We start from the raw sequence: 23,058 nt of genomic DNA, 5'->3' as shown, positions 1-23,058 counted from the left end.
GGAAATGGATTGACTCATGACACACTAATCTTGTTCACTGTTATTATCTGAAGTAGAATGCACATGTTCTACAACTCTGTATTCCATTTTTAGAAAATTATGCAGCTTTTTGACTCGAGCTTTCATAAAATTAACCAGAAGTTGCTAAGGGTCAGAAGGTTGTGAAAATGAAATTTATAGTTAATAATCCTGCACATTTCAAGGTTTATGTAAGCCTGCATTTCAGTGACCACTAGAGGATGTACATTGAAACTTACCACACTTGTTCGCAGTAACCATCTGACAAGTAATGCACAGGTCCTTTTTTGACTGTAGTTATGTATATTTAACTTACATTAGTGACAAGGCTCTTGACTGTCCACCTGATTTAACAGGTTTTGTCCAATTTTTGTTTGTCTTAACATCACACCAACACAATCACAGGCCATATGACGACTTTCCAGCTTTTATTGGTGGCGGAAGATCTTAGGCGCCCAGTTATGAATTATTCCAGACACGGGTTTGCAGGACACCTGAATGAAACCATAGACTTTCAAAAAGCCAGCTGGATGGCTTCCTCACATAAAAGAATGTACACCCCTAATGAGATTTCAAACCCAAGAAGGCAATGTTGGGCAAGTGGTACTAAGTCAGCGACCTTTACCACCTGTCCTCCAAGGCCCCATATATTTGTTAATGGTTTATGTTTCTTGTTAATTCTAAATCTCAGATATATATTTCTTTAATTTCTCATCCAAAGGACAGCAAAAAGTAGATTTGCCTTTTATCAACTCAAAAGACATATTTTTAACTTTACTATGTAACAGGTTGAAGTATTGGGACACTGTTAACACTCTTTCATAGGAATTTTGGAATAAGAATAATAAAAAGACAGTATTTTAGAATATCAAATATTCTGTTTACTTGACAACCATAGTTCCTGGTTATACGAAGATATAAAGTACAAAATATACCTAAAAAGCAGATTACAAGGTCTATTTTGCATAACAAGATGTTTGAAACACAAATGCTACCAACAAACTGTCTTCTACCAAAACCACACAACTGGTCTCGATTAAAACTAACAAAACATTTCTGAAAATGTAAATGACATGAAGCTACTATTACAATAAAATGTTTGCACTAGTCTATATCCAGGCCAAAGGAACCTTGTAATAAACAGAATAATGTTTCGAGTCCAACAAGATGGAAATTCAACATGTTTGCACAAAATAAGAAACATCTCATACATAAAAATATTTCTTTTACACTAGACTTATTATATTGTGTTAAGAAATAATACTGTTTCATACATTAGTACTTATTCTTATTTCCAAAAAAAAAACCGTACCAAACAATCAAAATGTTTGGCAATTAGCCCTGCAACTGGTTATGAAATGAATGCGAAACCTTAGACGAAACTGTTGCAGTGCTTCGTTTATTTATAGTGACAACCATTTCATAATGAAGTGACCGTATCTTGAGCATAAAGTATAATTATGCAATAATGAGCAGAACTGTAAACTTTTCTGAGACATTATACGTATGTAGCTAAAATTTGCATAAAATATTTCTAACATAGAAATGTTGAATTTTACGCGAGTCTTGAGCCAAAACTATAAGCCAAATTAGCATGTCTATATAAAACTTTACTTTACTTTAGTAATGTGGCTTTTTATAAAATTGAAAAAGAAAAGGCTTCTGACAATAAAAATACCCTACGAAAAGGTATTTTGTACTGTCTTGTGCAAAATAAATATTGAGAAAAAAAGAATATTTTTAGAGCATGTGTAAGTCTCCCTACATCACCTCCCTTCTAAATTAAAGTGAGACAGAGAAAATTATGTTGTGTTTATAATACCATATACAAAAATGTACCTTATTATTATTCTGACTTACATTTTCAATTTTTTTTATATTCTAAAAAATATGCGATTAACTGGTTATCGAGTTTACAAACTGATAATTGGATGTTCAACCAGTTAACCAGTTAATTGCTGACATCCTTAGGAAAAAACTAAGAAATTCAACATAAAAACTAGAGATACTTTTGAGAAAAGCGCATGTCTCCCGCAACTGCCTAATCATCTAAATAGTAAGTCAGTCTTTATATACTGTTTACTTAATCCACATGTGCATGCGCTTTCTTGACACCAAAAGGACACCTATACTACTAGTAGTATAGGCGCCGGTTTTGGGGCAAAACTGCGCAAGAAATCTGAGTGTTTTTGGTAATTCAAGGGCCATAATTCCGAATTGCCTAGGTCGATTGGCTAGTTATCGAACTTGGCCGAGCACTTATTGGCAGACACATTTTGGTGAAGATCGGATGAGAAATGTTCGACTTAGAGTGCGGACAAGCTTTGTGACAGACACACACACAGACAGACAGACTGGAGTAAATCAATATGTCTCCCACACCACTGTGTGGTGGGAGACATAACAACTAAACAATCCTTCCTCCTTCAGTGAGATCCTGATTACATATCCCTCGACTTAGTTTTTAGATGATTCCAAATATAGGTGAACGAGACAATTTGGTATTTTGGCAACAAAACGGCAACACATAAACAGTAAATCTGTACTTTATGTTTAGCCAGCTGGCGGCAAATGATTCTGCTTTTATGACCAGTGCAGACCAAGATCAGCCTGCATGGACATACAGGCTGATCATGGTCTGCACTGTTCAGTCAGTAAATTTTCAGTGAACACCCCTTCTAATGTTTGCTGTTCAGTCAGTAAATTTTCAGTGAACACCCCTAACAATAAACGTATTGCCCAAATTGAATGATGGACAAGTCCATTTTTAAATTAGAAATTAAGCAGGTTAATAAGAAATATTTACTTTCCAAGTCAGACTATATCCAACTGCAAAAATTTTAAGCAAATTTAATGAAAATTGAAATTAATACATTCCATTTTGTTTTTGTTTTTTTTCCAGTATAAATAGTAAGCGGTTAAACAGTGTTGCTGGAAACCTAACCAAAATTAACCAGTTCTCTGCAAGTAAACGGTAACTTTCTCACATCCATCAGACGTGGAGAAGAAATAGCCTGAAATGTATAGCCTTTAGGCAATCGTGGAAGACAATGGAACGCTTCACCTACAATTCTTTTCTATGACAACCTACTTGTAGGTCTAATGCTGTATGTTCCGAGTTACAGTAACCATGGGGTGAGAGTAAGCGAGTTGGATTTTACCGCGAATCGGCATAAAAACGTCCTATATCCCAGACAGTAACCTTGGGCCTATGTCAATTCCACATATAAAATTCAAGTTTTAAGCAAATATTGCAAACGCTACCTCCTTATCTGTCTTGGTTTTTTTTTTCAACACTTCAGAAATGAAACATTAATTTACAAGTAACAATATCCTTGGCAATTTATTAATTTAAACCTGATAAAGGTGACCAATATCCAATACAACAACGATAAGGCATTAAACCATAACTTCCTGCATTCTTTATCTTACCAAGTAATACCTGTACAGTACATTTATCCTCTTTTAAATTGATTTCAGTATGTACATTAATGATTTGGCACAAGGTCATTCAAATTTTTTTTTACATGCGAAAATGAAGTATTCAGCTCTGTAGAAATAATAAAAATTATTCAATTTACTAAGCATCGCAAAAAAGTATAAAATAAAATCAGTAAAAGTCATTGCCTGGAAACTTGAAATTTGTCGATTTGAAATGCTCTACCTAATGTCACAAATTTCATAACACACTGCAAACTTTGTAAATTTCTACTTAAATTTCACAATTCTATGAAAGAGCACATTGTTAAAATTTCTATTTTTCAGTGGTATACATATATAAATATCAGTTAAATATTTTCATACATGCATATTTACACAAGATTTGTACAGATGAACTTTAACAAAAAAGCAACAAAGCACATCAAACAGAAATATTTTTTGTACAAAAAAAAAAGAGGAAGTGACAACCAAAAAATGGCGTAAGAACAGATTTCATCTATTATTACATTTCTTCATAATTTTATTTTAGAATACCAATTTCTACATTTTCAAAAAAAAAATTTCCACTTCATACAGTTTAATAAGGGAAAGTTTTAAAATGAAAATAAAAAACCTAATTTACATAGATAAAACAAAAATATACATAGAATGAAAGCCCTGGTAAGAGTTTAGTAAAATCTGGAGAAATGTACATGTACAATCATTGAACACTTTTTTTTTTTATACTTTTTCTATTTCTAAGTAAAAGAAAAAATTTAAAAGTTGTGTATTTGCAACATGCCTTCAGCAGAATACAGGGTAAATGCATTACATAACATCACTCCTTATAGAAATGGAATAAATTTACTCGTTACAGTAACAGAAAGACATTCCTGGGTATAGTAACGGAATAAAGTTACTAAATGTTACAGTAACTGAACGACATTCCTCATTATAGTAACAGAGTGATGTTACTCGTTACAGTAACAGAATAACATTACTGGATATAGTAACAGCATAAAATCATTTGTTATAGTAATTGAGTAACAATACTCGTTACATTTGTACAGTAGGAATAACATCAATTGTTACCATAACCAAAGAACATCACTTCTATTATAGTAGTAGAACAAATTCGCCCTTTGTAATGGAATACTCTCGATTGATATAGTATCTAATTTGGGAAAAACATTTCATGTTTACAGAAAATAATTTCATGTTTATACAAAATAACCAACATATTTACTTTTCCACAAAACTTTATTTGTATACCAGTTATGCAGTTGTTTTTGATTTGGTACCAGCACCGATGTCATCTGTACAAGTAAGTGACAACTTCTCTCCACATTAATTGCACTGGATGGATCACTTTAGATTATAACCAGTTTGTCATTGAAAACATTCCCATCAACTAAGGACTGTACCCTCCTCTTCTGGTTAATCCCCTCCCCACCCCAATTGAACTACAAGGGTGGGCCTCCCATCCCCAATTGAACTAAAAGGGTGGGCCTCCCCACCCCAATTGAACTAAAAGGGTGGACCTCCCCACTCCAATTGAACTAAAAGGGTGGGCCTCCCCACCCCAACTGAACTAAAAGGGTGGGTTTAGAATTGATTTTAAGTTGGTTTTCATACGGATTAACTTCCAAAGAAAAGCATAAGTACTATAAAAATATAAAGTAAATTAGACAACATGTTAAAATAATGCAACAAATATGGAAAGACTTGCACCAAAAAGTTAACAAACAGAACACTCAAAAATGTAAAACAGAAATTGGTCAAACTAAGTGGAATCTTGGTCTCTGTAATTGGGACACACAAACATAAATGTTATTTAAAAGCTCTTGTTTAATAAATGCCAATTTTACATGAAGTTCTAGCACCAAAATGAGGAGGTATTAAAAAGAAACACCTATTAATGAATTGAGTTATCTGGCAAACAATGTTTATACAAGTTCCTGACACGCATATAAGACGGTGGCTTAACTATAGTATTGAAATATTAAGGAAATTTCCCAGTCTTATAGGCGAGAATATATGACATACACGTATCTGTCTAGATTTTACATAATGTAATAAAATGAATTTCTTATGAATAAAATATAACTCTACCCCCTAAATCAGTATTAATTCAAAACACTATGCCCAATCAATATGTACTCTATAATCTATTATATAACCTAATTTGAAATTTTTTAGATTTGCTTATTTGTTGTTCCCCTAGAAGTATGTTTACAAACGTTTCAAGAAAATCATTGCGTATTTTTAAGGGAACACGGCCTCAGTTTTACCAACCAATACAGAGCAGCATTAGTACTAAAATAATGAGAATAATTCACAATCAAGAGGCCAGAAAAAATAAAAGGTACACTTTGAAATGAGAGCTCATGTGTTTGTGCTTTAAGTTAGAAACTGCAGTAAAAATATTCAAAAGTAAGTTCTGTGCAAAAGATATATCTTATATGTATATTAAATATAAATAAAAATCCTTATTCACTTTTGCACTCTTAATGAATGTCTAGGTAGATTCTATTTAGGAGCACTATATCACGTAAAGTTTTATCACAATACTGCCGCATTTAAATTTACTAATACAAATTTCACATTATTAACAGGTGGTTTTATCATAAAGACCCGTCTCTATGCCACTTTGCTAAGGCCCCTATAACCCCTCCAGCAGTTTTACGTGTCAAAACTGAAGCTAAATGCGATTTTCTCGGTGACTCAGCTGTTGACGTTCCTATCGTAACCATATTGTCTATATCTACACTATTAGTTGTCACAGTTGTACTGTCTGTTACCGTGGTGACTGAATTTGACCCGGTTGCCATGGCAACTGTCACTGATGGAGCTGTAGATGTTAAAGGCAGTGAATTCGGTCTTGAAGTATCCAAACCAGTCCCATTAGCTGGCACACTTCCAGTTATATATCCATAGAGGGAAAACCCGGTATTTTTTAGTTTGTTAATCATACCAAGCCTATTTGAGTCTGAATTCGCTGAATCAGCATTTTTGGCATCTGTAACGGTGGCTGTTGACCCCTGCTGACCCTGCAAACTATTAACACTATTTGACCCTTCTGTACCTTGTGACCCTAATGTACCTGATATTCCATGCCACCCCCCTGTTCCCATAGAATTAACATTTCTATCCAACCTCTGCGGAAGGGTTGAGGGGGAAGGTATAAGTCTGTAAGAATTAGTTGGAAGTGTTAATGTTGTCGACGGCGATGACTGTTGTCCTATGTTAAAATGTGTATCACTTATAAGACTCGGAAATCTAGCCGGATTTGAACTAGCAACACTGTGTTGAGATCGCACTCCCTGCTGGCTGCCGTGTTCTATATCACGTTCGTTGAGAATGGACGCGAGACCCAGAGACATACTGAAAGTGCTGGTGCCGTGGTTCTCAGCTACATGACCAATAGCCATCTTTGGTGTTGATGATGTATAAGATGATGTAGTTCTGAAAATAAATGATATTATTTATTCATTTATAATTGCATTCTGCTAAAGCAAATGTACGAAAGAGTCAATATACACAAAACATGCTTTAAACAAAATTAAAAAAAATAACTGCAGCAACAACAAGAGCTGTCAGTGGACAGCATGCTCGACTATTCTCAGTGCTTGATAGTATAATAAAAGCTATGAGTAAAACTTTAGCATTACAATAAGCATATTCTAAGTCGAAAAGGGGCCATAATTCTGTCAAATGCTTGATAAGAGTTGCCTCCTCCTTTTTACAGACTGGGGTCATGATGGTAAGCAAATATGCAAAATATCAAACCAATATCTCAATGGACTTTGAAAATATTTGGGGTGGTAAGCAAAACTTTAACATTTGTGTGACGCTCACGCCGAAGCCGGGGCGAGTAGGATAGCTCCACTATTCTTCGAATAGTCGAGCTAAAAATGTCAAAACAAAAAATGCTATAACATTTTGTTAGTGCGATAAACTTCAAGCATTCCTCTCTCAACAGTTAAATAGCAAAGACTTGAACTTTGACCTTCATATTTATTTCTTTTTTTCATCTTTTCTCTATACAAAAACTTAAACAGTGGCATGTCCCCTATCTGCAAATCCAACCTCCAATCCAAACTCAAAACTTGTAACCCCTAGTATAATAATTATAATTTTCATAATACACCTATCTGGAATACTAATTTCACACTACAGTTTTGCTAAACCCTCCCCAGCCCCATCTACTCCCTAGCCCCATCTACTCCCCAGCCCCTCCATGTGCAGCAACTTTTCAATACAAGCTTCAAAATCCACTCAATGAGTATAATATGTAAGCCTAGCACTATGACAGTGAAAAATGAAATGAAACTTGCTAAAGTTCACTAATGATGAAATTATTACTGTGAAATCATTTAAATTCGTGGCAATTTCGTGACTTGTGCCAAAATAGTTAATTCGTTGACATGCAATTTCATGATTTGGGCCAAAACAGCTATTTCGTAGGAATATGAATACATGGACTTCAACTTCTAAACATAAAACAAATGGCAATTTCACTTAATTTTTGGGATTGAATTTCATGGATTACCTCAACCACAAAAACAACGAATATTAACTATTTCACAGTAACAATATTTTTAAAAGGTGTATCCTTCATGAGCTGTGACTTTTCATCTTCAGCGGTTTTATTATTCAGGTTCTAAGTGAAGCTCTAGGCCATCTTCAAATATGGAGAGACTTGCAAAAGCAATGTAACAGTAGTAAAAGCAAGAAATTTATGTCTTTGAAAAAAAACTATGTGCAGTTCATATATTACTTGTTCACATTAAGTCTGTTTTTCCCTTTTTACTATTTGTATTTCTCAAACCAAGTTACTTTCTAGTTGCAGAGCACATTAACAATATAACTGTTGTGTTATATTCCGTAATTCCACAGTTACATTATAATGTATAACTGTAACTTTATATTCCATTATTCCAAAGTTTTTATATTTTTAAATAAACCTCCTTGATAGTTAATATTTCATTCCAAAATGTTATTTTCTGTCTTGTTCTAGGGTATATTCCTTTAAAACTGCAAAAGCTGTTCTATGGAGTTAAAGGCCCCTGGGTTGAATCTTGGCCACTTACATTGCAGTATGGGGCAAGGCACTTTAAACTGACTGCCTCAATTAGTCCAGCTATAAATGGGTTCTAGCAAAATTTCTGTTAAGGTATAACTGGTTTTAACTTTTTAGCTCACATGTCACGAAGTGACAGTGTGAGCTTTTGTGATCGCGCAGCGTCTGTCGTCCGTGTGTGCGTCCGTGCGTAAACTTTTGCTTGTGACCACTCTAGAGGTCACATTTTTCAAGGGATCTTTATGAAAGTTAGTCAGAATGTTCATCTTGATGATATCTAGGTCAAGTTTGAAACTGGGTCACGTGCCGTCAAAAACTAGGTCAGTAGGTCTAAAAATAGAAAAACCTTGTGACCTCTCTAGAGGCCATATTTTTCAATGGATCTTCTAAGTTGGTCAGAATGTTCACCTTGATGATATCTAGGTCAAGTTCTAAACTGGGTCAAGTGCCTTCAAAAACTAGGTCAGTAGGTCAAATAATAGAAAAACCTTGTGACCTCTCTAGTGGCCATATTTTTCATGGGATCTGTATGAAAGTTGGTCAGAATGTTCACCTTGATGATATCTAGGTCAAGTTCGAAACTGGGTCACGTGCTATCCAAAACTAGGTCAGTAGGTCTAAAAATGGAAAAACTTTGTGACCTCTCTAGAGGCCATATTTTTCAATGGATCTTTATGAAAATTGGTCAGAATGTTCATCTTGATGATATCTAGGCCAAGTTCGAAACTGGGTCACGTGCGGTCCAAAACTAGGTCATTAGGTCTAAAAATAGAAAAACCTTGTGACCTCCCTAGAGGCCATATTTTTCAATGGATCTTCATGAAAATTTGTCAGAATGTTCATCTTGATGATATCTAGGCCATGTTCGAAAGTGGGTCACGTGCGGTCAAAAACTAGGTCAGTAGGTCTAAAAATAGAAAAACCTTGCGACCTCCCTAGAGGCAATATATTCCAATGGATCTTCATGAAAATGGTCAGAATGTTCATCCTGATGATATCTAGGCCATGTTCGAAAGTGGGTCATGTGCGGTCAAAAACTAGGTCAGTAGGTCTAAAAATAGAAAACCCTTGTGACCTCCCTAGAGGCCATATTTTTAAATGGATATTCATGAAAACTGGTCAGAATGTTCATTTTGATGATATCTAGGTCAAGTTCAACTGGGTCACATGCTTTCAAAAACTAGGTCAGTAGGTCTAAAAATAGAAAAACTTTGTGACCTCTCTAGAGGCCATAGTTTCAATGGATCTTCATGAAAATTGGTCAGAATGTTCACCTTGATGATATCTAGGTCAAGTTTGAAACTGGGTCACGCGCTGTCAAAAACTAGGTCATTAGGTCTAAAAATAGAAAAACCTTGTGACCTCTCTTGAGGCCATATTTTTATATGGATCTTCATGAAAGCTGGTCTGAACGTTCACTTTGATGATATCTAGGTCAAGTTCGAAAGTGGGTCACATGCGGTCAAAAACTAGGTCATTATGTCTAAAAATAGAAAAACCTTGTGACCTCTCTAGAGGCCTTATTTTTCAATGGATCTTCATGAAAATTAGTCAGAATGTTCACCTTGATGATATCTTGGTCAAGTTTGAAAGTGGATGACGTGTGGTCAAAAACTAGGTCATTAGGTCTAAAAATAGAAAAACCTTGTGACCTCTCTAGAGGCCATACTTTTCAAGAGATCTTCATGAAAATGGGTCAGAATGTTCACCTTGATGATATCTAGGTCAAGTTCGAAACTGGGTCATGTGCCTTTAAAAACTAGGTCCTTAGGTCAATTAATAGAAAAACCTTGTGACCTCTCTAGAGGCCGTACTTTTCATGAGATCTTCATGAAAATTGGTGAGAATGTTCACCTTGATGGAATCTAGGTCAAGTTCGAAACTGGGTCAAGTGCCTTCAAAAACTAGGTCATTAGGTCAGATAATAGAAAAACCTTGTGACCTCTCTAGAGGCCATATTTTTCAATGGATCTTCATGAAACTTGGTCAGAATTTTTATCTCGATATCTAGGTCAAGTTCAAAACTGGGTCACATGAGCTCAAATACTAGGTCACTATGTCAAATAATAGAAAAAAACGACGTCATACTCAGTTCAAAACTGGGTCATGTGGGGACAGGTGAGAGATTCAGGACCATCATAGTCCTCTTGTTTTAAATAGGGTCGCCTGAGCTTATGTTCATTGTTCATTATTTTACAAAACAACAGTAAATAAAATTTCCCTTTACCTTTTAAAGGTATTATTTCTTTTGAAATAAATTTCACAGGAAGCACATACACTAAAGCCAAGCACAGGTTCCAGTATCTATATTATACATACATGGACAAAGGAATATTCTAAACAGGTTGAAAATTCCCGACAAGAAGCTGAACACATTTTGTCTCATCCATTCATGGAAACACAAAATGCCCCTGTGAAATTGACGAATACTTTGGAATACTGAAAACCCCTTAAAACCTTATCAAAACATAGTAAATACATCTGACTTCATTCACTCAAACTTGGATAATTCGAACACCATCCTTTGCTCGAACTTATCATCAGGTCCCGGCAAAATCCCTATGTAGTGTATAATTTTCAATGACTCGAACTACTGATAACTCAAACAAACTTTGCCAGTACTGTCGAGTTAGAGAGAACGAAGTTCTACCATAGCTGATGAATAAAAGTTTAAGAGAAATGAGCCATGCCATGAGAAAACCAACATAGTGCATCTGCAACCAGCATGGATCCAGACCAGCCTGCGCATTTGCGCAGTCTGGTTAGGATCCATGCTGTTCTCTTTCAAAGCCTATTGTAATTAGAGAAATGGTTAGCGATCAGCATGAATCCTGACCAGACTGCGGATGCGCAGACTGGTCTGGATCCATGCTGGTTGCAAATGCACTATGTTGGTTTTCTCATGGTGCGACTCAAATATATTCTGAACTAACCAAAATAAATAAATTATGCAGATAACTGGAACATGAAGTGGTGTTCTTCAATGAATCGTCCACACAGTACATGGGAGATAAAAGTACCATTTTCAACAATGTAATATATAATATAAACATTTACTAACTTTACTCAAAGATTACCGGGTATTCCTTAAAATGATTAAACAGTTAATTAATATACTCACATAAAAGTTAATCTTGAGGTGAAAATTAAGTTAAGAGGGGGTATTTACCATTAAAATTAAGTCATTTATGTAGACGTTACTTTTATCAAGTTTAAACAAGGCAGTGTAAGAAATTCAACAGACAGGGGGTCATGATGTTAATAATTGGAATTGTCATAAAATTAACAAAAGGGCTGTGATAGCCCTAGATCGCTAACCTGAGTTTCACAGCCTGCTTGAACAGGTTTGGTAATGTGTCAAGCAAGGAAAATACATGGGAAATTATTTTTGAAATAGAGCCAGTGTTTTCTGACAATTTCCCAGGATGACTCAGATTTGAATGAGTATGAGAGATGACCACCAAAGGAACATTCCTGTGAAAATTGGTTAATACAGACTAGGTTGTTCAGGAGATGTTCTCTAACCCTTAGCCTGCATATGATTCTTCCTTTGCGATCAGTACAGACCAGATCAGCCTGCACATCCTTGCAGGCTGATCATGGTCTGCACTGTTCGCTATTCTGTCAATAAATTTTCAGTGAACACCCCTTCAAATGATAAATGGTATTGCCCAAACTGAATGATGAACCGGTCCATTTTAGAAATATAGCAGTTTAAGGGTTATAAGTAATTGTGGACTATGGATGGACAGATGGACATCCAATGATCCTAATAGCTCACAGTGGGCACTTCATGCTCAGGTGAGCTAACGGAAATCATTCGTGTTAATAAATGTCTTTCTTTATCAAATGCAATCATGGAATGCTGAGATGTTTGTAAAATGAATATATTTTAAATGAGAATGCATTAACTGCAGATGAAAAGAAAACAAGCAATGTTCAAACAGCAGTTAAACCTGTCTGTAACAGTCACCTCCACACGAGAACCATTGAACAGGTAGTTGCTTAATTGAGGTCAAAATGCTCTGAAATATTTATGAAGAAACGTTTTCACTGCAAAACATAACCATATAAAACTTGTTATTTAATTAAATAGAAATCCCTTATTAAATTCAAATGAAGTGAGATCTTTAAATAAAATTTGCTCCTTGTATTGTTTGAAAATTCTTCCAAAAATTTCTTTCATGAAGAAGCTTCTGTAAGTTTATGACTGAGTCAGAAAAACATTGAAAGTCTGATGTACATGTATGTCAAAACTGCATATCTATTTGTTTCGAAATAGAACACATTTCAAGACAAAACAAAACACAACAATAGACACAAATATACATAAAGTTCTGTTTTTTTTTTTTGGGGGTTTTTTATCAGAAAAATGGGAAGTAAATATCATAAATGATATCTTCTTATTTGCTATGTACTTCCTGATGAGCAGCCTGGTCAACCAATCCCAAATAGTAAACCCCTTTTTCCAATCCCTCAAAACATTTATAGAACCAGTTTTTTCAAAAAAAAAGGTCCTCTTACTTCCTTCAGAACACAACCCTGACACCCCTTCAAGTGTTCCTTTCCCATCACTAACAAAGCCATCAGACACATATCCCTCACAGTCTTCTCCCATCTTCCTCTAAATAATATTAGACACCCCTCTACATCAAAGTGAGCCTCTCCCATCCCATCTATGAGGTGACTGAACGGACAAGTCTAACTATATAAAACAGGGTGGATCTAGCAACACCATGCTTACTCTTCTTCCACAACTGTAGTCACAGAATCTGTGTCCACATCACTGTGAATAATTTATTAAAATATTGTCTCATGCTAATATTGTTTAAAGTGATATACATAGTGTTTAAAAAATAAAAATTAATATCATTACACAAAATAAAAAGATACTTCATATAGCATTAGTATTGGGTGAAAAAAAAAGAAAGGAAAAAAAATCAATTAACCAAAAAACAAATCAATTTACAGTGAATTTATTTATTTTATTTTATTTGGTAAAATGTCACAACAACACAATTATAGACTGGTCATATGGCGATTTTCCAGCTTCGATGGTGAAGGAAGACCCCAGGTGCCCCTCCGTGCATTATTTCATCATGAGCGGGCATCTAGGTAGAACCAATGACCTTCCGTAAGCCAGCTGGATGGCTCCTTCACCAATTCACATCGAAATCATTAAGAATCGTGTTAGAGTAATTTTCGTAGATTTTGTGTTTGCGGCAGTAAACGACATTAGATCTCCAACAAGAAAATCAAATTCTTATACATTTGACCTTCTTAAAAGTTAAAATACACAAATACATGTCCCTACAAAATAGCAGTTTTGCCGAAAACTACAAAATTTCGCATCCAGGAAATTAAAAGTTTTCACAGTTTGAATGAGTTTGACGTAGAAGTATAAGAATTTAACTAATATTAAAATGTAACTATCTTAGTCTTTGTTTCATTTTCTTATTTTTCTATTAAAAACTAACTAAACATATTGATAGTTTTCGAATGCAATGTTAATTATTAAACCTGTTTAAAAGATCAAACTTCTGAAATTGTAACTCACTTAGTAAAGAAAATTTTCTAGTTTTAAACACTACTGTATTTAGACCTTTAGACACGTCATTTGTTACATTAGTTTTTATATAAGAAAAAGCAAACAATATGCTACAGCAGCCTCAGGAAGCAAAATAAAGGTAACAGAAATATGCTTTAAAAATAAGACAATCACAGAAACAAAGGAGTTTTTATATCTGAACTTTTTTTTCAGGAAATAACGTAATACTTCAGGCAGAATATTATAATTCGTCTAAGTGTTAAAAGTTTTTATTCTCTATGTTTAAAAAAGAAACAATTTCTGCTTAAAATAGTAATGTTCCTTTGCCTATTCATGACAAGCAGAGATATACCACATCTATTTCTGAATCAATACTTGCCCCCAAAAAAGAAGAGAAATTATTTAGTTACAAAATAACAAATAACTATCTTATTTTCAACTAACTATTATATATTAAAATACCAAACCAAAACCACATTTTTAAACAGTTTAGAAGGCATTTCTCTTTTTGAATGAAATTTACGGACAATACAACAAGTAATATTGTGTAAATAGAGACAGGGAAACACATCTTTTGATCAGTAAACACAGTACTTTACAACACTTAACACAAGACATTCATTCTATATTTCAACATGTTTTCCAGGGATGCGGATATTGTATAAATTACAAACTAACCTGCCAGCCTCGGAGGGATGTCTTACACAGGAATCAGTAAGTGTATATACACCTGAACTCTCTTGAAACCTGTTAGAGTATTCCACCATCTCATCTGTAATAGACAAGAATTAATAGTTTTTCAATTCCTTACTTCTTTCTAAGGGGACAAAATTTCATTACTGAAAAACTGAACAGTCACCATGCAGCATTTATGAAAACAAAATATTGTCTTTTACATACTGTTAAGTTGTTATTAAGCTTTAAATAAAAGTAAATTGGATATAATCAGGATGGTTTTACTTTTGGTAATATTTGCAAATATGGCTTTTCACAAATTCAAAATATTTGTAAACATTAATCTGCATCATGTCCTAAAACACAAACACTCTCGTTTCGTGAATTCATAACATCTTGAATAAGACTGCTGGACAAGACTGATTTTGCCTTTACGACCAGTGTAGATCATAACAGCTAATGATACTGTAAAAAATTGGAAGATGGATAAGTTCATTATAGAAATTCAGCAGGGTAAGTGTTAACACTGGGGATAAGTCTACTTACCATGAATCACTAAATAAAACCTACACAAAAACTATACAATCTACGGTGTCTGTACTCACCATCTTCTTCATAGTCACTGAGCGTGTAAACCTCTGGTTCTGTATTCACATTTACAACATTCTCGCCCTTCATTCTCACACCTGGCCGACTTTCAAATATGCCGCCGAGGTGTGGGGTCGCTAGTCGCTGCCACTGACGTAAGGTAACCGAACCTATAAATAGTCACAGTTTAAATTACATTTATTTAAGGTAAATGATTCGTAATGACAATCGGCAATTTCCGTGCAATTCTGTATTTTTGACTGTTTTTATTTCTTTGGCTGTTAATGCAGCTCATACAAGCAAAACCAGAGAATGATGAAGTCACATAGAGAGACAATGTACCTGTAAATATTGTCATTGCCGGTACACTACCTAAATGTTAATGAACCATTATATCTGATGCTCTTATTGCCTGTATAGCGTATCTTCCTTTTCACTACTCCAGTTAGTAGTTGATTTTTGTTGAAGTCACACAGACACTATTTTATGTTATGCAGTGACTTTCAAGATTTTAATGGTGAAAGAAGATGCCTGGTCCCCCTCCGTGCATAATTTCAGACACAGGTGGGTACCTGTGAAAATCAACAAATGTTTTGTAAACCAGTTGAATAATTTCCTTAATTGAAAGATTTCTGCACCCTAAGCAAGGTTCTGAACCCACATCAATGATTTGAAATCAGCAACCTTAATCACTAAGCCATGACATCAAAGAGGGACCCTCCCCACAATCAATCAGAAATTAAAGACTTCACTCACATATAATATATGTATATAACACCAGGTTGCACAATATGTGATAAGAGAATTTAGTGAGGGGATAATTTATTTGGTACAAATAAAAGTTTTACTTGTTTCTGTCTACCTACCTTCTAGCGGTTTAACAATCCTGAGTTTTTCTGGCATCTTGTAGTATGGGTTACCACTACTGCCCGTCATAGACATATAACCACTATTAGCAGAGAACATGCTGTCCGGTGTCCGGCACCGACCTGGGGTAGCAGACTCTGTGTCACTCTTCTCAGATACTTCACTCACAGTTCTGGTAACATAAAACCAAAATAAAACACATGTCAACCTCACAGTGGGGGAAGTTTCAGGAGAACACCTTTTAAACCAGAGCCTCTTTATGTGTAAACCCATCCAAATTAAACACTTGTCTGGGTAGGAATTAGTTCTTTCCATTGTAAATAACCCTTCAGTTCTTAAATGTTAACCAATTAAAATTGAACTTTTCCTTTGGTCCTTTAGGTCCTTTAGTATGGTTCTTCTGTATAGAAAATAAAATGACATTAGAATTTATTATTTTGAATTCATGACTGAGTGTTGCTTTCAATGAGGTAATTCTCTTTATCAATACCAGTTTATTTATATACAGCTGTCAGCTAACATACCCGCCTTCTCAGAACTAACTTGTTGATGGTGACTTCAACAGGAGTCAGAAAACACTTTAAAAGTCCAGGGATCAAAGTCATACCTGTCAACCTTGACTCTCTTCACATACAAAGTAAAAACTCATTTACAACATTAATGTTGTTACCTTTCCCTGAATTTTTGTTCCCGTTCCTGTCTCTCCCTCTCCTCCCTAGCATAGTCCATCTCATTGAGTTCATTTGCCCTTCTCATAGAAAGGCGACGAAGGGCAGATTGTAAATCATTGGAGCCTGGAATACCCGGTCTTCCTAGTCGAGTAGATGTAGCACTGAAAACACATTAGCAGTAATTATATAAACATAATACTTGGCCGAGCTGAACAAATTAATGATAAGAACTAGAGATGCTTTTGAGAAAAGCGCATGCCTCCCACAACTGCCTAATCATCTAAATAGTAAGTCAGTCTTTATATACTGTTTACTTAATCCACGCTTTCTTGACACCAAAAGGACGCCTATACTACTAGTTGTATAGGCGCCGGTTTAGGGGTAAAACTGCACAAGAAATCTGAGTGTTTTGGTAAATCAAGGGCCATAATTCAAAAGTGCCTAGGCCGATTTGGCTAGTTATCGAACTTGGCCGAGTGCTTATTGGCAGACACATTTTGTTGAAGTCTGGTGAAGATCGGATGAGAAATGTTCGATTTAGAGTGCGGACAAACTTTGTGACAGACAGACAGACACACAGACTGGAGTAAATCAATATGTCTCCCACACCACTGTGTGGTGGGAGACATAATTTGTAGCTGATCATGACATAGAAACTAAAGACAACAAAAGCACCGCCTGCACGTGCCATTGCTCTTCTGCAAGTGCTGGACAATATGTAAGAAAAGAGTTCAGATTTTTTAAGTACAAAAAGGGCCATAATTCTGATTAAATGCATATCAGAGTTATGGTTCTTGGCCTACATAGTCAACTCATGATGATAAACAAGTGCGCGAAGTTTCGAAGCTGTAACTCTTACAGTTTTTGAGAAAAGGCGGACCTAAACAAAAATTTTAACCAAATGCCGATCACTAATGATCAAGTGACGACAATACCTCATAGACTTTTTTTCAAAAATCAGAAGAGCTAATTTAAAATATGATAACTGTAAAATCTGTCATGAAGATATCATAATGATGATGGTACCATGACACAGATGATGAAGATGATAATGGTAACGGAGTGATGAGCTGACAAATCATAGGATCACAGAATCACTAATAAAGTTGATGTTTCATAAAGTAATATCATCATGGAAAATATAATGATGATGATGATGATGAACAATTAAATAATGAAGTTGATGATAATGATGACTGTGATGTTGCTGGTGGTGATGAGGAACTTACCCATATAGAGATTCTATATCGCCAGCACAGTTTTCACTGACGGCTGACTCTGTATCACTGAAGTACATAGAGCTTCTCTGTGACACAGATCTCGAGTCCTCATTATCAGCAAGGCTGGCTCCCAGCATGCTCGTAGCACAAGAGGAACCAGAAGCATTGCGAGCATGTGCTTTGGCAGCTTTGGCTGTTTCAAATACCTTCCATGTATGCTTCCTGCAGAAAAATATGTAACTGTTAGAATTTAAATGCATGTTAAACATTATTATTTGGCTAACTAATCAATGAAGGGTTCTTCTTCCTTCAGAGAAAAAGTAGATCTAGTTTAAAATTATAACAGGCCATTGCCAGCATTTTTTTTTTTTTTTTTTTTGCCAGTTAGGAAAAGTATCCCTGTCCGACTGAATTGGGATTGTTGTGTAACAAACAAATTAACATCTTCATTTGTATTGTCTTGAAAACCGGTTAAGACTTTTAGGTGCGACTGATTAAATTCACGCTTTGCTGGCATTAGAGAATATGTTCTGAATTTCAATTGAATATTTGCCAATTTGGAAGTCGGGATCGCAACTGTTTTGAAGTTTTTTGTAGGTCTTTTTGGGGATATTTTTATCTGAAATTGAGAAATATGGTCATTTTTTTCGAATGGGAAAGGGTTCGTCTTACGGACCCTATTAAACATGGCAAATTGCTCTGCATTGCCTAACAAAGTACTTTTCTTACTTTCTTTCCATTGAAGAATACCCCTTGGGATAGTCCACCTCACTACGCATGGAGTTCTCTAGTTCTGAAGCCAGTGACTCCCCAGTCGTGTTAAACATGGGGGACATGTAACTATGTCTCATCACACTGGGCCGCTCCTTGCTGCGAAATCTTCGAAGCTCTTCTTGTGTTTCTTCAAGGAGGGCCAAAATTTCTTCATTTTTCTCTTTCAAATCACCAATCTGAAATTTGTTATGAATAAGAAAATTACGCTACACTTGAACAAATGAAAGAGTATTCAACTTTTGATAATGACTTACAACGCATCATGCCATTTGATCTACTTGTGAAAGGTGTACTATGAATTTCTTATTTTTTCTTTTTCTTTTTTTGTGGGTCTAGACTCACACCAAAACATTACAGGTTGTATGGTGACTTTTCCAGTTTTTGGTGGACGAAGATGCCGGGTGCCTCTTTGAGCATTATTTCAGGCATGGGCAGGCACCAGGGTAGAGCCTCAGACCTTCCTAAGCCAGCTGGATGGCTTCATCACATGGATTCTACACCCCAAGCCGGGGTTCAAACCCGTATCAGTAAGAGGCAAGAGATTCATTTACTTTTCATGAGTCGGCAAAAATTGACTAAAGTCTTATTCATGGAAGGGCAGATTCAACTTCTGGAGACAAAATGAATTGGATTTTTATTTTTTTAGTGGGATTTAATTTCATAGACCGAATCATTTTTAGTCCTTTCATCATCTGTTTTATTTTGCAATTTGACTGACAACAACCATATATAAGCTGATAAGAATTCTGGTTTCACAACCGGTTATATATCCAAATCTGTCAGGTATAGCCCTGATAAGTTTATAAAACAAAATCATATCCCGGATCTTTGATGATAAACTTTCAACTACCCTGATAATGATATTTTTTTTGTCCCTAGGAATTCAATATAGCGACTACTTTATGTGACAAAACAGCCCTATTGGTAACATGGTCTCTGGAAACATTCTTAACCAAATTGTAAACAATTTTATCACCAAGAGGATATCTCCACAAATTAATGTTTCAAGTGGTGTGAGCAAACAAATAACATCCATCTTTGTAAACACAAGAAAACGGAAATCAATACCGGTATATTCCTGGAAAGCTTTGTCCTATATCTTTGCCAATTAAGGCAATTACGATAAATAATGAAAAGTACATCCGATCTTTACAAATAAGGCAAACACAGAGTACATTTCTTTTTGAAAACTTCTTTCATTCAAAGAAATTTAAAATTACTTGTGCACATTTCTGTGGTAAGTAAAATGTCCATTTCAACTTTATTAAATGAGCCACACCATGAGAAAACCAACATAAGTGCATTTGTGACCAGCTGTCCGCTAAAGGTTTCTTTAACTGCAATAGGCTTTGAAAGCGAACAGCATGGATCCTGACAAGACTGCACGGATGCGAAGGCTGGTCTAGATCCATGCTGGTCACAAATGCACTATGTTGGTTTTCTCATGGCGCGGCTCATTTATAACTTTTATTTTGCAAAAAAAGTGCTTCAGACAGACTGAACTATGGACACACTGACTAAAAGACATTGTGATTACTATATGCCTCCCTTCAGAGGGCACAGAAGAAAACAGTGTTACCTCTCTGGTAAGATAGTTCTGTGAGTCGTATGCAGCCTCCAATGTTTTCTGTAGGTCCATATTATCAGCAGTAAGCTGTAACAAAAATATTCACATACAAGTTGTGGTATAACAAAATACTGTAAAATTATTACTAGTCATGGGGCATTGATTTTTGTGAATTATATGGCTGCATCGATCTATGAAATTAAATAAATTATAAAAAATAAATACTAAGACTGAAAAAACTGAAATCAACAAGTCTGATCGTCAAACACTACTCATTAGCCATTTTTCTAGTAACCACAAAATGTAAAACACACCCAATAAAATGATAATATTTTGAACTTCAAAATACAACAACAAATTTTCTCTTATCAGCTAGTCTTGACTTTCATTTGCTTTTTTTCTTTTATAAACGAATCAAGTACCACTTAAAAATTCAAAAGTACACTTTCCAAATTTAGGTTATTCAGTTATTTTTAAACATTGAAAACAAAACCCTGGAATCCCATCAACAATTCAATGCAAGCAGGTCTGTATGGGAGGACGTGGATTTCATCCTAGCTATGTCACACTAAAGACCTGAACAAGAGCTGTCCATAAGACAGCGCGCTCCACTATTCAGTGATTTGACAGTAAAATGAATTTATATCTCAATAAGAGACCAAACCTGCCCGCTTAATTCAGTAGGTAGAGCATTGGTCTACAGATCGCGGGGTTGCGAGTTCGATCCTCGGGCGGGGCGTATGTTCTCCGTGACTATTTGATAAACAACATTGTGTCTGAAATCATTAGTCCTCCACCTCTGATTCATGTGGGGAATGTGGCAGTTACTTGCGGAGAACAGGTTTGTACTGGTACAGAATCCAGGAACACTGGTTAGGTTAACTGCCCGCCGTTACATGACTGAAATACTGTTGAAAAACGGCATTAAACCCAAAACAAACAAACAAACAATAACACACCTCTACTTTAAAAGGAAGATACACCAAAATATAAAAAGACCCAACTACACAGAGGGGTTAAAGGTTGAGTATGGAAGGGGTAATGATGATAATAGCAAAGATACATTTTGAGTTTCAAGTCATTATCTTACATAATACCAATGTTATGTCCAGAAAACTAAGTTTGTCAAAAAAAAATAAGTATGAAAGGGGCATAATTTGGTCAAAAATACAAATTAGAGTTATGGGGATTGTTACCACACATGCAAATGATGATGATAAAGATACATTTTAAGTTTCAAGTCATTATCTTATATTGTACTTAAGTTATATCCAGAAAGCAAAGATTGCCAAAACACTTTAGAGGAAAGGGGCATAATTCTGTCAAACAGACAATAAGAGTTATGGGGATTGTAACCACACATGCAGATGATGATTATAAAGAAATATTTTTAATTTAAAGTCATTATCTTATAAAGTACAAAAGATATGTCTATAAACGAAGCTTTCGAAAAATTAACATGAAAATAATTCCAAGTATAACACCTTAGTGACCTTGACTTTGGGTATAATGGGCCCAGCCCCTGCACATATTTTGTTTGTATGCTGGACAATGTTTCTATGAAGTTACAGTAAGCTATAAGCAACAGTAACAAAGAAACGACAGAAAAACAAAGGTTACCGAAAAACTTTAACCTTAATAATAACCTAAGTATAACACCTTGGTGACCTTGACCTTGGATATAATGAGCCCAGCCCCTGCACTTACTTTGTATGCTGGAAAATGTTTATATGAAGTTACAGTAAGATATAAGCAATAGTAACAAAGATATGACAGAAAAACAAAGGTTGCCGAGAAACTTTAACCTTAAAATAACCTGAGTATAACACACTGATGACCTTGACCTTGGGTATAATGGGTCCAGCCCCTGTGCATAGTTTGTTTGTATGTATGCTGGACAATGTTTACATGAAGGTACAGTAAGATACAAGCAATAGTAACTAAGATATGACAGAAAAACAAAGGTTGCTGAGAAACTTTAACCTTAAAAATAACCCAAGTATAGCACCTTGGTGAGCTTGACCTTGGGTATATTGGGCCCAGCCCCTGCATATACTTTGCATGTTTGCTGGACAATGCTTATGTTAAGTTACAGTAAGATAAAAGCAATAGTAACAAAGATATGACAGAAAAACAAAGGTTGCCAAAAAACTTTAACCTTAAAAATAACCCAAGTATAACACCTTGGTGACCTTGACCTTGGATATAATGGGTCCAGCCCCTGCACTTACTTTGTTTGTATGCCAGACAATATTTATGTGAAGTTACAGTAAGATATAAGCAATAGTAACAAAGAAAACAAAGGTTGCCGAAAAATTTTTAACCAAGAAAGGTCACGCCGACGCCGGGGAAAGTAGAATAGCCCCCCTATTCTCCGAATACTAGAGCTAAAAATGGTTCTAATGGCTCCCTTGCTTGGCACTCAATATTCAAATTGTTGTACCAGAAATTATGTACGCTCGAGTAATGACATGTGATTGGATACCTCGTTTCAGAAAAAAGGTTAACAGCTCATGATGTCTGCTTACTGCATGTAATATCTAATGAAGCTTACCGTCTAATCAGTGAAATTTCTGTACTTATAGTTTGCACTTTTTTTTGTGAATTAGTGTACTTAACATCTATAC

The 23,058-nt window shown here is 35.3% G+C and overlaps 1 protein-coding gene across 9 annotated transcripts in view; it reads right to left on the bottom strand.

Annotated features, from left to right (window-relative positions):
- Positions 1–876: 876 nt before the first annotated feature.
- LOC123538834 (trafficking kinesin-binding protein 1-like) overlaps positions 877–23,058 on the bottom strand; it is a 60,470-nt gene continuing 38,288 nt past the window's right edge. For 5 of the 9 annotated variants that reach the window (XM_045323236.2, XM_045323233.2, XM_053530115.1 and 2 more), the window contains 9 exons: positions 20,444–20,518; positions 18,820–19,040; positions 18,100–18,312; positions 16,870–17,031; positions 16,199–16,371; positions 15,350–15,502; positions 14,748–14,841; positions 13,266–13,307; positions 877–6,903 (listed from right to left, as the gene is read on the bottom strand). In XM_045323236.2, the coding sequence (XP_045179171.2) occupies positions 6,063–6,903; positions 13,266–13,307; positions 14,748–14,841; positions 15,350–15,502; positions 16,199–16,371; positions 16,870–17,031; positions 18,100–18,312; positions 18,820–19,040; positions 20,444–20,518 (1,974 nt within the window). In that variant the 3' untranslated portion in view covers positions 877–6,062. Of the gene's footprint in view, positions 6,904–10,840; positions 10,933–12,521; positions 12,547–13,265; positions 13,308–14,747; positions 14,842–15,349; positions 15,503–16,198; positions 16,372–16,869; positions 17,032–18,099; positions 18,313–18,819; positions 19,041–20,443; positions 20,519–23,058 lie in introns of those variants that run through there. The other 4 variants (XR_008368362.1, XM_053530117.1, XM_053530118.1 and 1 more) reach the window with 4 other exon arrangements.

Source organism: Mercenaria mercenaria, chromosome 18 (genome assembly GCF_021730395.1).
Source record: "Mercenaria mercenaria strain notata chromosome 18, MADL_Memer_1, whole genome shotgun sequence".
Lineage (NCBI taxonomy): Eukaryota > Metazoa > Mollusca > Bivalvia > Venerida > Veneridae > Mercenaria > Mercenaria mercenaria.
The sequence above is the reverse complement of the archived record's forward strand: the minus strand, read 5'-3'. Positions and strand labels throughout refer to the sequence as shown.